At 42.6% G+C, this 16,851-nt stretch overlaps 1 protein-coding gene across 2 annotated transcripts in view; it reads left to right on the plus strand.

Moving 5' to 3' along the window:
- The window catches only part of LOC136775335 (LIM domain only protein 3-like), a 62,832-nt gene extending 54,436 nt beyond the window's left edge, over positions 1-8,396 (plus strand). For both annotated transcript variants that reach the window (XM_066730030.1, XM_066730022.1), the window contains one exon: positions 5,985-8,396. In XM_066730030.1, the coding sequence (XP_066586127.1) occupies positions 5,985-6,140 (156 nt within the window). In that variant the 3' untranslated portion in view covers positions 6,141-8,396. The remainder of the gene's footprint in view (positions 1-5,984) is intronic.
- The last annotated feature ends 8,455 nt before the right edge of the window (positions 8,397-16,851 follow it).

Consider the following 16,851-nt stretch of genomic DNA (forward strand, 5'->3'; position numbering starts at 1 on the left):
CGAGGGTTTTGCCGTTATAAATGACCGGTGTGTGAAATATAACGGGATGGCGAACTAATGCCAATAATCGGTGTGGCATGCTAATGGCGTCTACGCATCTATTACCCTAAGCCTGACGGATCCCTCTTGACATCTCGTTACTGCCATCCGAATGCCTTCGATTGTCCTGAATACTCAAGGCGTCTATACAGACTTGATACCACGCTCTATTCTCTCCACCTCCTCCCCCCCCCCCCCCCTCCTCCACCACCTCCTAGTTCGTTAAAGCAACGCGTCATACGAAAAGCAAACCGTTTGACAGACGTCATCTAGATCTAGTAGATTCCTCGGTCGATAAATCACGCGGATCATAAAAATGAATCGAGTAGCTCTGATGCGACGAATCTTCCTTCAATGGCGAAACAATATTTCCTCGACGATAATAATTGGATCGAGGAAAAGTGGATGCTGGAAGTTTTTGGATTACCGAGCTCACTCTGAAATTTAATAGAGAGAGAGAGAGAGAGAGAGAGAGAGAGCCGTATTCGAAGGAGAGATATACCACTGCTACGTAAGAAGGTCTTGGGAAGCAATTTGAATGATTTCTTCGCTGGGGATGGTAGTTGGTTGCGATCTAATCGTCTGGAAGAAGTATAGAGGACGGTGTAATACCTTATTTCTCGTACGAATACGGTGCACATTGATCCTCTTAAACTCCTGTGTAGCCTCCGTCGTGGCATTAGCATATTATCTTCGCTCCGTCGCCCAGCTCCACGTCCCCACCTCTATACCTACCCCTCCCCACCTCCAGAGATTCGCAAAGGACTTCGCAGACACTTGAGAGTTTGTTTTAAAACTCAGATAATCGTTTCAAAGCCCTCTCTTCAACATCGCTCCTGCCGCTGCTCTCCCAGAGGAGAAATTAGACCGAAATAAAAGTTCTCGCCAATTTTTAAGCGAGTTAACTTCCGCGAAAGAATTTCTACTTCCCAATGGGGATGCTAACCCAGCTGATGACCTGGACTATATTTCTATCGAGCGAGACTTTCCAATGACGTAATTATGTATATGGTGAATTGAATCGGAGAATTGGCGAGGATTATCCGCTACACAATTGGGCTTGAGAGTCCTGAAAGAGGTATGGTATAAGAGAGGTCGGACCGAGGGTTGCTTTCAAAAGATATCGACTGAGGTAATTCGATTTATGGAGAGCGATGACTGGCCTCCCACTTTCTCCCTTTCCGCTTCCGGTTTACCTTGGATCAGCACACTCGAGTTATTTGTAAACGAGCGTCAGTGTTATTTGCGAGGATTCTTCGGAGGGCTGCGAAAGATTAGGACAGCTGTCTGTTCCCAGGCAATCAGAAAAACTCGCCCTCCTTCTTCTTCTTCTTCTCCTCCTCCTCCTCCTCCTCCTCTTCGTATTCGCCAACCGAGCTTAAGCTCAGCTACAAGGGTGCCAGCTGTCTCGTCGAGGATGAGGACCCTCTTTCCGCGGTTTTTAAGAACCTTAACGCCTCTCTCGCGTTTCCCTTTTCAAAACTCTCGATCCCGTTCGCAGATAGTGCAAACCGCGCACTTTGCATTCCGTCACGACACCTCGCCCTCCTTATTCTACTTTTTTTGCCCCAACATTCGCTACGAAAATAATTCTCCAACCGCGCGAATGTACACCCATCGTTCTACTAATTGATATCTCTAAATTATGATCTACCCTCTTGAAATAATAATAATTCTATTATAATGACGCAACCAAGGATCTATAAGCATTACTATATACATATAATACAGTGGCATTTGTTAGAAAGTCTGCGAATTTATCGAATGATCGATCGAGAGAAACTCTCGAGGGATTAATTAATTTGATAAATGACGGGAAATGGCTCGATCGATACTTGAGATTTTTTTTCGTCGATTATATCCATTGAACGATTAATCTAGCTTGCTCATTAACTTGGTACGCCACGAGGTAACAAGCTCGCAGGAATTGAATAAGAGATATGAATCGTCTCGACCCCATGCATTGCATGGGTATATCGCACAATTAATATCTTCCAAGGAGGAGTTTGGAAAATCTCGAACACGCGAGTAAAAAAAAAGCTTTGCATGCATGATGGCGATCTGTATACGTGTATCCGGACACGTTAATGGGCACGCACGTTATTTTACCTCGGCTACAAAGTGTACAGGTGAATTTTTAAAGAGAGCGTAAGGTAAATATGAATGTAAGCGAGCCGGGGACATGAACGAAGGAAATAAACATGCGAGCGCGTTACACTATAATAATATAAATTATATATATATATATAGAGAGAGGGGCTTTAGAACAGTTTGAAGGTTCTTCCAGAAGAAATTAAGGTACCTATATTTAGGCAAACTGTTCGTTTATGTGGGAAATATGAATGGATGGATGCGTGTGTATATACATATAAGCTTGGGAAGAAAGCGAATGGTCCAGTGGACGTACATTATGCGAGGCTCACACGCAGAAGCTGCGTTTCCTTAACGAGCATATTATTAGGTGGCCCGTGCATGGTTGAATTTCACGTAAAGCCCCTTTCCAGCCGAGGAAGCTCGCATGGGAAAGGCCAGCTTGCGAGCTTATGCGAGATTATGAGTTTAGTTGCGAAACAACTCGGTCCTGGCTACGTGCCGTGAGGTCCGGCTTCACTTTTGTAACGATTATGACTCGTGCGCGGGGCCCACTGTACTCTTCCCCCTCGCATACCGCTACAACACTCGTAAGCTCGCTAAATTAGCTGTACAAATTAAATGAATTTCCCTGGATGGCCCGGCCTTTCTCTTATCCGTAAAACGCTACATCCTTCATTTCGAGTAAGCCGATTGCTCATTTTTATTCAAAGAAAAGATATGTATAGAGAATACGTAAAGTCTGGAGGACTATAATTGTAAATAAATTATTCTTATAATTTTTCTCAACTTCCGAGATTCATTTGAAAAATCATTTATTTATGGTTAAAGTGGTAAATAAAAGCAATAGTTATGGTATTCGAGGACCGATACGGAGAGAGTATCGTGGATCCTTAGTCACCCTTAATTCCGCAACCCCAATTCTCGTTAGCACGTAGAACGCAGACCTTCCAGTTAATCTTGCCGCCCTTCCGCTCACTTGTGCTAGCAGGAAACGAGTGGTCTTCGGCAGTAACGACTTCTTTTCTCCTTATTCTCTCTCTCTCTCTCTCTCTCTCTCTCTCTCTCTCTCTCTCTCTCTCTCTCTCTCCTATATATACTTTCGCTAACCTCCCGGGGGGCAGTTAATTTTTTACTAACTAAGTCTGTGCACCGGAAAATTGTTCATACCCCATTATTCCAACTAGCTACTTGAATTTAAAACGACAGCTATCCAACTGCGAATGCGTGTAAATCAAAAGTGATTTTGAACAATTTTTGTTCCTCCGATTTGAAAACTTGTATTAAGAAGAAATTTGATGGAACAATTAATAATTTGAATTAATCATGGTCCGCAGTTTGTTGACGGTGTTGTGGTAGTGGTTAATGGTTAGCGTTCACGAAAAGGAGAGATCCGCCGCGTAATAAACGGCGTAACTTTCTTTCACACGATTGTGGCGAGATAATGGCGTTTTGCTTAATTCTCCTCTCATGGAGTGAGAGGGGGAGGGTGTGCTAATTTTTGCGCGTAAGAAAAGCTACAGCGAAGAAATAAGCCGACACCTGGCTGATTCCCAGCGGTAGGAGATCAACGGACAAATGACACGCGATTCTCTACCCTCCCCCAAAGACCCTTCGGCAAACCTCCAGTCATCCACATTTACGCTCCGTTGCAAAGTGCTTCCCTCGTTCCGCCGAGCCAACTGTAATGTCTCATTCGCGAGCGAAACCTCGTAAAAAAGTAAAAAATTATACGAAATTTCTGTAACAAAGAAAATTCTTTGCATATTAAAAATTACATTGCCAGAAAATTATAGTCGCGCGTATATAAAAATGATTGAAGCAATGTAAAAGTAAAAACTATGGAGAAATTCAGGAATGATTTGGCTATTTCACGAGTACGACGTACACGTTTCCTGCAACTTCTAATAAATGATTCATTACCGGGATGAAAAAATTTGCCAGGCGGAAAACCGAGAGGCTGGCTCAGTCATCGAGCATTTTTTCATCGGGACCAATTAAAAAATTCCATCGATCGAACTTGAATGACAATCGGGAAAAGTTTTCACGCCGGCCATTGTGATACGTAACAATCGTGCGGGCTTATTGTACGGTGGACGGGAGCTGATATATATATATATATATATATATATAGTACTGCAACTACAACTGTAACGTAGAAGCTCTCTAGCGCACACAGCTAGGCTTTTCTCGAAATTCCTCCTCACGCGTCACACGGACATCATCTCTGCACGCACACGCACAGCGCGAGAACAAATGACGGACGCAGACGGACGATTTTGGCAGAAATTGGCAGCGTGGGCGATATACGCGCAACGTTTGATCCACCCCCGTAAATTTACAATGTAATTCCTCTCCCGTGGCAATTGTAGATAAAACTTGAATAAGTCATAGACTTAATTTAGGTGTGCGGTCCTTCCCAGGATTTCTTAATTACAAGAACTCCAATAAGGATGGGGACGGGTAGGAAAAAGAGGGTTGTAGCGGCCCTGGAAAGGGTTCCCGGAGATTTAAGGATTCTCCCACTGGAGCAACGATAAAGCATTTCTTTCGCTTTGTCATTTTTATCGTAATTATTTACGAGTTAATTACTAGCCACTTCTTACCTTTTTCCAGATAGCGCCTTTTTTCCCCGGAATTTACGCGAGATTGTGCTTTTAATTACTTTTCGCTCTCCTCCCTCGTGTCTTTATAATTTTTTGTCTCGTTCAATCCCCCTCCCCCTATCACCCTGATTTTCTCCCCTTACGAACAGTCTCCAATTTCAAGCAATGCATTTTGCTCCTTACCAACCCGATCGTTCTGTCTAATTTGATATTTTAATCGCTCGCCCGGTTATTGCCTGTATCATCGGATTATTCAAAATTCCCGATGATTTCATTATCATCAGTGATTTGCATAATGCGAGGAGTCTAAGTCGAGTCTTCGTGCGAAATTAGACTAATCAGTGCCGGCGTGCGTAGTAAAGTCAGTGAGGAAGAGTGGTAGGGGGAGGGGGCTGAAGTGAGTCGCACGGTCTGCCGAATTTTAAGCTTGTATAATTTAACACCTTTACTCGGGAAACTAAGAGGAGAAAGAGAAGCTTTTCGGTAGGTGGGGATGAAGATACTAAGTTTGAAGTTTTCAACGGCACTTGCCTATCCTACGACCATCTCGTAGTTCCCTCGACTCTCTCTTCCCTTCGTCCCTCTCGCTTTCTCCACCCCCTCCCCCATTGTTCCGCGTCTCCACCACCAACCCCTCTAACACCCACACATAAATATGGCTTCGAGAGAACCGCCCAAGTTAAGTTAGTCGGATCGGGACCGAGTTCGGATACAAGTTCCTTCAGCTCCAACCTTTTGTTTTTCAAGGCGTTTCGCCAGAGAAACCAAGACTGTCGAAGACGAATTCGTTAGTACTCGACTAACCCCTTCTACAATCCCTTCCTACACCGTCCAACAAATCTTCCAACTGCCTGCATAATTATTCAAATCTCATTACCTCGATCGAACACGTTCCAAAGGATTCGACAAAAATAATCTAAGAGACATAGTCTCGAATGTATGTATATATATATATACACACATAGATATACGTTAAATATTCATCAATAAACTCTGATCTGTAGCAGCGTTATATTTTTATCGAAGCACTGCTCTCTCCAGGGAGAAAGATTCTGACAGGATTTAAACTGTTTTTTTATTTGCCTTTTTTTTTTGTTACGAAGAGAAATGGTTATTTTGTTGGTTTTAGGGAATTTTTTCACAGAGGGTCATATATGATTCTATCGTCGGTATATCACGTTTATGCGTATCATGTGTTTACGAAATATCAAGTGTTGGTAATCATAGCGGCTTTCTTTTATCTTGCAGACGGTGGCTGGAGGGGCACACAGGCAAGCGAATGGGGAAGCAGCTCATAACCACAACGGATATCCAGCGCCAGCCACCTCGAGCGCCCATAACACCCTCAACCCCATGAATAATTTAAACGGTATCAATGCACAAGCACCGTACGATGCTAAATGACAAACGAAGTAAGCACCGATATCGATCGAATCCACGAAAGACGCTGCCAAAATCGCGTTCTGAGGACATCCCACCGTTATCACCACTTCCGGTCCCCATCGTTGTAATCTCCGATTCTCGCTAATCCCGGATGTGGGCCCAATCGAATCTGCGCATAATAAAATTGACAATTTTTTCCATTAATCATGCAATTAATTCGTTTGTGATAATTAAGTATAGAATAGTGATAAGCTTTAATTTGGGGTTAGCACGTCCAATTGCATATAATGCGATATTTATTGATAAAACGATGATACGGTATCCAAGTTGAACAGTTAGATTTGGTTGTCAAGCGGGTTCCCCGAGGGGCTCGTACGTCAGGGGTGACTTAAGCATTGTTTCAACTTGGAATCTCTCGGTAAAGGCCCAGATTGATGTCGCGAACTTTTCCGTTGCCTTATTTGCGAGTCAGATAACGAGACTGAGTTATGCCAAAAGTTCTTTTCGGACCCACTATCGGCCTTCGTTCCTGGCATCGAAAATCTTTTATTTCCTAAGGCGCGCCATGCGTCGCAGCCATTCGTCCTTGTAATTTCGCAAGTTTTTAGCGGTAATTGGTATAAACCGATCCAATAATCCATATCCAGGATACGCGAGGCTTGGTATACATAACGTGTGGAGAAACCAGTTTTATCCTCCCCTCGTCCCACTCCTTATTGCTCAGAGCAACATTTTTTCAAAGCGATCCTCCCTGATATCGCTTTCGCTTAGTGTGATATATTATATGATATACATATTATATTATATAGTTGATATTAAGTAATTTAATTGAAATGCGATACGTACTCCAAATAGTGCGTCTTTCAGCGTGAGAGAGTGTTGATAATCGTAGCGCGTGTGGAATTGTGATATAGAAATGTTTCAATTAATTACGAATCATTTTTCAACGCTCTTTCGTCTCGTCCTGCAGGAACCGTGCACACCGATACAACCATTTCGAGTGAGAATGTGTAAACGTATACGCGAAAACTCTATCAGAAATTATAAAATTGACCGATAGACAACGCTGGGAGTATATATATATATATATATATATATGCTTATGAAATACTTCACATTTTCATCTCACCGTCGTTGTGTTAGTGTGCACGGTCCCTATAAGACTCATAAATCAAGCATTTGGCGCGAGATCAACAGCTTGAAATGTTGATCCTCGAAAACTATACTTAAATAGAATCGAGATACAGAGCGTTTAAAAATATGCGCGCTTCCATAAAACTTAATTATATTTTTTTTTTATTCTTACACATTTCAAGAAATTTAGATCTCTATCTCCATTCCACTTTTCTAGTTTACTTTTCGATATAGAAATTCCTTGCTTCACTGCATAATACGACACTCTTGTAACACTGAAAAATAAAAGATATGAAAAATAACTTGATTTAAATTATATAAACTTGTATTGAGAGAGTATGTACCATCGATAAATGTTAAATACGTATATAGCGAATGAAAAATACGAAGAATAGGAGAGCATGAAATACAAATATGAAAAGCTTGTCTCTTTCTGCAGGATCAAGACAAAGGCCAAAAATGTATTGATCAGTGCAAGTAATTGAACAAAACAGAGTCGTCGAGTAAAATTTCAACATCATTTGACATTTAAAGCAGTAATTCGACGAGAAATCAATTTTAAAGACCTACTTTATACGTAAATTAAAATCACACGAGTACTTTTATTAATTATTTTTCAAGTATCGAGGGAAGCGCGCAATTATCTACACATCATTCGATCATGACAAAGATCCTTCCACGAAATTAAAAATCCAAAAGCACGAACGTTCCTGTTGATAAGCGTTTTGATCGAATCCTTGCTTAAGGTCAGTAAAACGAGCCACATTACTATATCGTACCATTACTAATCGAATGTGTTTATTCAACTGTAAGTCTCATAGATTTTCGAATTACGAATATAGTAGAGATATTACGGGGAAAAAGTACGACTATAAACCACGTCGTGATAGATTTACGTCTTTAGGAACTGAAATTAAAAGAAGAAAAGAAAAGGAAAAAAAATACACAACATGCGTACCGATTACTCGTAAGCAATTATTCATTTTGGCCCTGGTTTATTCCAATTAATGCCATGCACGAGTAAGAACTGATAATGGTGTAAGGAGCTGTATCTATAGGAATAATATATTTATCGATCTGTTTTGTATCATAGTTATTCTATAAAACAAAAATTAGTTGAATAAAATTATTATTTCGATGTTACTGTGACTCGATTTTTCTGTCCAACCATGCAATCACGTGTCCAAAATTTATGTGTCTTCTGATTCACTTACAGGGTTGAATTCAATTGTAAATCGACATTTGGATATATCTATATAACAACTGATGAAAATGATCATCCAAAAAGACTCTCTTGGATTTTTTTACATTATAACGAATGATCGTTAATCGTGTCAAGTTTCTTCTGTTTTATTTCTTAGCATTCTTCGCGTTGTAAGAGCGAAGCTTAAAGTAAAGACGTCGAAAGTTGGGATCTCAGCAGCAGGACAAAGTTTCCCTCCGTACGTCGCATCCTTCATATTTCCTCTGAATTATTTAAGGGAGCTACGTGATTGGCCGACAAATCCGGCCTGCCTCAATAATTTACCAATCATACGCGGTCCTTTGTGTTTTATACGCCACGTTTCGAATAAATCGCATTGTGTATTCAGAAGAGCGAGATCAAACTCTATTCGGGCGCGAGAAGCCCTCGCGTGCATCCGCTTTCTGGGGAGAAAAAAGGAAGCAGCAGAGAGTCGAGATCGAAGGCGAGGAATGAAATGGCGAAGGGAGCTATTTCGATTCGCACGGATTGACTGGAAATTTGGCTGAGCACAGCAAATTTATGACAATAGTGCTAACAGGCTCATTTCCTCCTCCCTCTATATACACTGTATCTACGCCAATAACTCTCAGCATTCATCTCCGAATCATCGAAATGGCCGCGCGGCACTCGCAAAATCATCAGGATAAATGGAAATCTTGCTATTTGCGATTTTCCCTTCTAAAATAAGTTCTTTAAAATAATAATAATTAAAATTGCCATTTAAAATTATCGAGCTGATATAAGTGACATCACGTGTCTAAGATATTTTTTACCATCAGAGTTTAGCAAGATAAAATAGTATAACGATTTGTGACGATAATGGGAGGAGGTTCTTATCCACGAAGCTATAATGCAAGATCGGAAGGAGCGAGCGTTTGATGCAAATTGGCAATTTTTCTGGAGCAGCTCGAGGTAATCATTGGCAATTAGAGCACAGACCTCCGATAAATGTTATTTATGGCCACGATTACCTATGGCGGCGCGCCTACAGCTCGAAGGTGCACCTAGTCAACGACCATCCACATAGCAGCCAGCCAGCCACCTAATGGGCCAACGATTAACTCCTGTTTGAGTAAAACATCGATAACCTTACTCTCTTTCAGCCCAAATGCCACGAAACCTACGTTTTCCCTACCCTCCGTTTATATTTTATCGCTCAATTATCAGTTGAACTTTCTCGTCAGCTAACAGCTATATACACACTCTGCTATATACCATGCATAACCATTATATAATTCCATCTACTAGCTCTCTTCAAGGTATATAAAGGCAATTGGAAAATTCCACTCGCTTATTTTATTGGAATGTTTGCCTCGACAATGAAAAGACATTCTCAAGGACGAGCTAGGCTCCGCATGGGAGTACTTCCGGTTTCAGCCGAAACTACAGCACCGTTATCGTTCGCGATTTCACCCTTTTCTGTCTTTCAGTCTTTTTCATCTCGCGAAAGCGCACATCGCGCCGGTTATTATTTCAGTCCTGCACGAATATTTCTGCAAATGAATTTAATGAAAACAGTTTTTGCTCTTTTAATTAATCGCTCCTCCAAGCTCGGTCACCGTCCCTGCACTCGACTCTCGTTTGCCGCACTCTCTCACCCGTCCGCGTACCCTATGTATCTTTACTTTGCTCGGCCACGGCTGGATTTAAATAATAACGCACTCCGCGGAATTCTCGATTAAATTACCGCTAATAACGAAAATCTCAAACGGCTAGCGATAAAACTAAGAAAAACATAGACAGACGCTTCAAGCTCGATTTTAAGTAAGAAAATCATCCATGCAGGTGTATGGAAGAAGAATAACGCCAACGACATTGAGCGAATATTGTTTCAGTTCGAATTCTATGAAAGCAGCTTATTTTGTTCTTTTGCCGTAGCTTTTAATGAAAATATTGTTGAAAGAGGACGATTGCTCGGATTGTCCCATTCACATGTTGCTTTTCCCTCACCGTACCGTATATATATATATATATATACATATATCTTTGCACGTTTGAATCTGATTATAAATTTATGCGTATAGAAATTTATTAATGTATACTTTCAAGGACAACCGAGGAAAAGTCTAGAGTGTATATAGCAAAATATATAAGCAGGTATATATATATATATATATATATAAGTTTGGAAAGAAAAGTTGACCTGTCCCGGTTAGCTTCTCTCATAAAAGTACTCCTGGGCGGACCGGGATTTTTTCCGTCACCTTCCGAAGGCCCCGAGTGGCAAGAAGTGTGATTTAAGCGCGCGTAAAAGTGGCCGTTAAAAAGCAACAAAGATCCTTAAGCGCTCGGCTTGATTGCGCAACTCTCCGGTTTATTAAAACGCCACCCGGAATATTAGGTGTGTATATACCTACATTTTTCTTCGCGGTGCACGCCCGGACACGAACGTCTTTGACTACTTTCCACTTTGCCCACCCTCGAATCAACGCCCATCCCCCCTCCCTCCTCCACCCCTCACGCCCTTTCAGTCTTTGCTAAATAAACGAACTTTCTTGCCAACTTCTTTTCATGCGCTTCAACGACTCGATTACTCCTTTAACTGCATCGTAAAATGCCAGTTTTTAACCCTTTTAAGTAAAAGTAACAGGGAAAACTTTCAAAATAAAGCCCTTACCACTCGCAATAATTTTCCATTTTCAACACGTATCGTGTATTTTTTTTTCTTTTTTTTTCTACTGCAGCAAATATTCTCAAGTAAATTTTTTAGTCTCTTTATCACACTATGCCTGATTTCATATAATCATGCATATTATTGTGGTGATTTCGATTGAAAGCTCGACTTGCTTAGTGATATCGTCTTAATTGGTAACGTGTAAACGTGACGCGTGGTTACGGGGAATCTCGAAAATATTCTCTTTTATAATATTAATTAATAAGGCGCAGCTTCCGAGGCACTTGCTACACTAATTAAGAAATACCTGCAGCGCTCTTTTACAGTCCGGACTAAACGAGGAGGTGGAAAAATAAGAGGTAGAAATTCCACGCAGCTTCGGCACCCTGGGAAAGGGGATAAAGTTAATCCTCGACCAAGTTAAGCCAGAGCAACTAAGCTTTTCATTATGCGAAAACCAAGAAAACTCGGTTCTTCCTCAAACTCCTGAATTTTTCCGATTTCGAAGCTCTTTCTTTCCTGACATAAAAAAGCATGATTCTATCGTCAACACGAGAAATAATCAGAGCTCAACTGGCTCGAAAAGGAACTTTATAAAAAATAGTCGCGAATGCGAGATATTCTCCGAAGAATAAAATTAATCGATTGAAAGGACGTTTAACGAATGTCGTGGAAATTCATTAAGGATTCTTTCTCGCGAGATTGAATGAAAAGAGGAAAGATTGCGACTGTTTTAATTTCACTGGGGGATGATAAGAGCTGATGGTTTTCAGAGGACGCACTGTGTGGCCCGCGAGTGTTTTTTGCAAGGAGACGGAGAATCGTGGCAAGGAGGGAGGATACACATCGGGGGTCGAGGGGAGGAGGGTGCAGGCTGGAAAAACTTGGAATTCGCGTGGCAGAAAAGGCGACGAAAAGTTTTACGGTCGCACCAGACGCGCCGGATGCCCGCTTTCAATTGCTCCAATTAAAAAAGCCGTTCAGCAAAAATTCCATGACCGAGTGGAGGGCTGCGTCGAATGTCTACCACCTCCTCCCCCTTCCCCCTCCCTGCGTACACACACACACACACACCAAAGCCACCGGACCGAGCCACGCGAAGCCTTTTCATTCGTTCGCACCTTTTTTGTCCCCGCGTCGATCACCGTGCTATTCCTATGGCTTTGCAATTTGTTTCTGCGACTAACAAAACCATATCCGCAACATCCCGCACAATAAAATTGCTTGTAATTCGCGCCACAGATGCGTTACGATTCTCTCCCGAGTGCACCCCCGCTATTGAATAAAAATCGACACACTGCGGGCAAAAATCTCGATATGCAAACTCGCTGGGGATTAAAATTCATCCAAATTTTAATCTTCTCCTCGTAAGATATGCGCGTTCTTATATCCATCTTGATTCCGCGAGAATCACGTCGTTTTATCTTGGAAGATAAGGACAGAGGTGCGTTGGGAACAGTGGAAACTCGCTTTTTTCAGGCAGGTCCATCTCTTCGCCGAGGAGTTTTTCACATATATGTATATGTATATATATATATATGCACGTCGACGGGTGGGTGAGTATCAAAGGCAGTCGAAGCACGCGAACAATCTTTTCATTTTGCTTCGTGCAACGCCACGGGACAAGAGGAATGAACGTTCCAACGAAGCAAAAGAAAAAAATAGCAGATTGAAGGTGATTCGCTGAATTTTCTCACTGGATATATCTATTTTTCCCTTTCAAGAAAAGCATCGAGAAAATATCCCGAAAGAATTTGGAAAATTTATTTAAAAAATCGTGTGCCATGACGTAATTTGCTTGAATGGATATATTTTTCAGACGTCACTGCAGAGTTTTTCTGACCAGCCGGCTCCTTCCAGCTCGTGTCGTATACATTCGAAATATTTCAATTTCAATCCAAGAACCCTCCGCTTCTAAAAAGAGACCAATGGCACACTAAGGACCCTCGGGGAAAAGTATTGCTAGGAGGCGAGGTCAATAAACACACTTCCTACACCTACGGAACGTAGAGAAAATATCACGTAATAAGTGATGAACTTTCGATATTTCCGAGGGCCAACGTGGAGTTCGGAGGCTTCGAGACGAAGAAAGGGAAACCTTGGAAAAATAAGCGAAGGTGTTATTATATACCTTCCCGTTTCCTATTTATTCCGCATGGTTTCTCGTGAAATAATCTCACGCTTTCTCTCTCTCTCTCTCTCCATTTTATTATATAGAAAACTCATCGCGAAAGCCTGGCGAAAGCTTGGGAGAAAGCTCGGCAGAGATTTCGTCCGACGACGCTCATTAACATCAACAATAAAGTGCAGCGCGCGGAGCTGAAGGAGATGAAAGAGAATTGCATAAAAGAGCGCGCGGCGAATGGTGAAAACGGGATTGCAGTCGGATAACGGGAGTTGAGCGTTGTCGAATTGGCTGATTGGGCCAAAGGATGGATGGCCAAGTAATATTTTTAGGGATGAAAAGCAGTATTGTGAAAAAGGTCGGTTCGCCCTGAAGGCGTGCTTCGCAGTGAATCGAGCAATCTTGACGTTCTTTGTTTTCGAGAACTGCCACTTGTAAATATAATTACCCCCAGCCAGGCAGCCTAGCCAGCAGCACCGCACGGGCGCTCCACCCCCTCGACAGCCAGAGCCCGTTTCTAATTTGATTCCGCGGTTGTTTTCACCCCCAGCCCCAATTTTACTCCTACTCTCCGCGGGCTTCCTGTGCCGGAGCTCACGCATTGTCTCTTGTCTCTTCATTCAAATTGCCCTCCGCTTTCCCATTCTCGCTTCCCTCCTCCCTCTTCCAGGCCGTTTTCACCCTTATTGTTGCGGTTTTATTGAATCCGCCGTGTATTGTCCTGGCGCGAGCGAGACGCGTTCGTTGTTCCAAGAAGATTGCCGCGCGCGAGCTTTCTAATGTTGCTTCGTTGTTTTCTTCCTTCGCCCTTTCTCCCACCACCAAATTCCAGCCTATTTTACTCTTAATTTGACCTTCCTATATATATATATATATATAGTATCGAGCGACCGCGACTCTCTCTCTCTCTCTCTCTCTCATCAGCATTTCAATCCTATATATATATATAATTGAGAAGAAAAAAGATTCATCGCGATAATAATTATCTGGCTCGAAGAAGATAAATGGGGGAGGGGGGTGGAAGTGCCACAGCCAGGCCGTTGTTGACTCGTGTAACGAAATCAAGAGAGTAATCGAGAGGGCGATGGCCTTTGTCAAGGATGCATAAATTTCAACGAGCGACCATTAATTATTCGAAATTAAATATCCTTCGCGGACTTTAATTAAAATGTTTACAATGCCGCTTGGTCCACCTTCACCCCGTCCCTATTTTCACACCATTACAGTGTACACGAGACGCTGCGACGTATTCAATAATCGCCATGAATTCATTTCTCACGAGGACTCTATGGAGATGGCAACATATATAAATAGTCAGGGATTATTCAATTTCATTCATCATCGCAGACGCGAGGATGGATGATAAGTCGGCCAAGTTTAAGCCTCCTATATATAGTATAAGGTATTAGAATTATCGAGTGTATACGTATAGGCATGTACGGTTGAGCAGAAATTTGGAAATCTGCTGATGCAATTACACGAGGTGACTCGATAATATTCTGGCAATTAAAATTCCGAGGGTCCTCGAGAGCGAATTCTTCGCAGCGCGTCACCGGTGAGCCCAGCGAGCAAACGATTCTTGTTTGTTTAGCAAACAAAAGGGGCTGCTTGCCGGAAGGGTTGCGCGCAATGGGCGAGAAACTGCGTATAGTCCAGAGGGAGAAAGGGCTAACTGGGCGCCAGCCGAGAGAGGGGGAGGGGGGGGGGGGGGGGGAGAGGAAGATGTAGGCGCGGAATGAGGGATAGGGTGAAAATGAGGAAAGTGGAGAAGAAGCGAGATGGCGAAAGAGGGGAGGCTGCAGAATTATCACATCTTTTGTTCCAAGTCTCGAATCGCCCCATTTGCGGAATTGCGGATCGCGATCCAGCCGCGATTGCGGCTGCTGAATGCCACAGGGTTGGTCGGCCTTTTGTTAGTTTTGACTAATTTCCGCCAGGTAATCTGCTACAATTGGAATTTTACCGACAGTAATGGCTCGTTTACACGGCTCTCGGCTTGCTCGAAACGCCCACGGCGCGTGCAGGCTTCTCTCGTGCTTATATATATATATATATATATATATATATATGTAGTTAACCATACCTAGCTTAGGCTTGGCGCACCGTAGATTACACCGTGTGCATGTACATATATACGATATCTTCCGCAGGATCCCCTAATTAAAAGCTAATAACGCTGGATCGCGTTGCATCTTCTTTTTCCAAGCCATTTCATCATTGCACAGTTTGTTTATTATTAGCCTTTGTACGCAGAGACGCTTATATTATCGCGGTCTTCTCAAATCAAAGTTCCAACCCTTTCATCTCGATATCCATTTGACGGTGGTTGCACCGATCCAACCCCTCGGGCGAGTTTAATTCTTGTGGGTCCCATCGGTGACTTTATCGCGAGAAACTGCCGGCGCCCGGAAAGCGTCGTTACAGCATCGTTACCGTAAGAACTTACTGCTAGCATTGTTACGGCTAATGTTACCGAACTTGGTTAACTTTCAGTTTTACGCGTCGATTCGGATTAAGAATTTATGGTAACGGCTAACTCTCGGTCTATGCGAGTCTCGCTTTAATTACGACGGTGAGCGAGAGAGCAAGCGCGCGCGAGCACGCAATACCCGCCTTTAAGCATTTATTTTTATAGTCTCGAGAGTCATTATGGATTTTCCAGCTATAATGTATACTACAGATACACGCAGCCTCTTGCTCTTTCTTTCTTCCTTCCTTCCTTCCTTCCTTCCCTCCTTCCCCTGCTGATTTTCGTTGCACACTATATACTCTGCTTGTCTCTCTAAATTTACGCTTTATAGGAAAACAGTTATGTATATATACGGTAAATGACTAGAATTTATTAAATGGTGGACCAGCTTGGCAGATAGTTAGTCTCTCACCGAGACTCCTCGGTGATGCATTATATACAGCAGAGTTCCTCGGATGTATCTGCTTACATGGACACTTTTTCTAGCAGCTCAATCTCGTTAGGGAAGAAACACGAGGCGAAAACTTGCTGAGGCGTCATACGAAAAACTTTTGGACTTGAGTTTCTCTCGAGTTCTCGCGTTAATAACACCAGCCGGACATTAATTTGGCGCGATTGGGCCCAGCGGGCCAGCGACGAGAAGCAATGGAGATAGGAAAAGTTGAAGGGAAGACAGCAGACTTTTGCCGCTTACTTCTCTTTTCAGTCCAGAGGAAACATTGCTTCTCCAGATTAGGCCATTTCAAGCCCTTCCTCCTCCAGAATAATCCTTCCTCTCCATACTCCTCCTGCGCGTCCCCTTACAATCCTGACACTCGCTCCTTTTCTTCCCCAGGGAGCATTCGCTGCCAACTCTTTGCCAGGGAAGAAAATCTCATGCCTGCTGCCTGCCACGTGTTTCTTCAATAATTGACATTTTTCATAGTTTATAATCATGAGCCCGTTCATATAGCTCAGTTATTGGTAGATTTCTCAATCATTTATTTGATGATCTGCTTGTACGAATTAAACGATTCCGGAATAATGCAACGAAACGCATCATCTTTTCGAGTATGTATATATATACATGATCCTTTAGAGTCAAGTTTTCGAGGCTAATGGCCAGTTGAAATATTTAAAGGCAACCTGCCCAGCGGGTAGCGG

The sequence above is a fragment of the Prorops nasuta genome, unplaced genomic scaffold (assembly GCF_024137725.1).
Source record: "Prorops nasuta isolate Cenicafe-Biocafe unplaced genomic scaffold, Cenicafe_Pnas_1.2 PNAS00002, whole genome shotgun sequence".
NCBI lineage: Eukaryota > Metazoa > Arthropoda > Insecta > Hymenoptera > Bethylidae > Prorops > Prorops nasuta.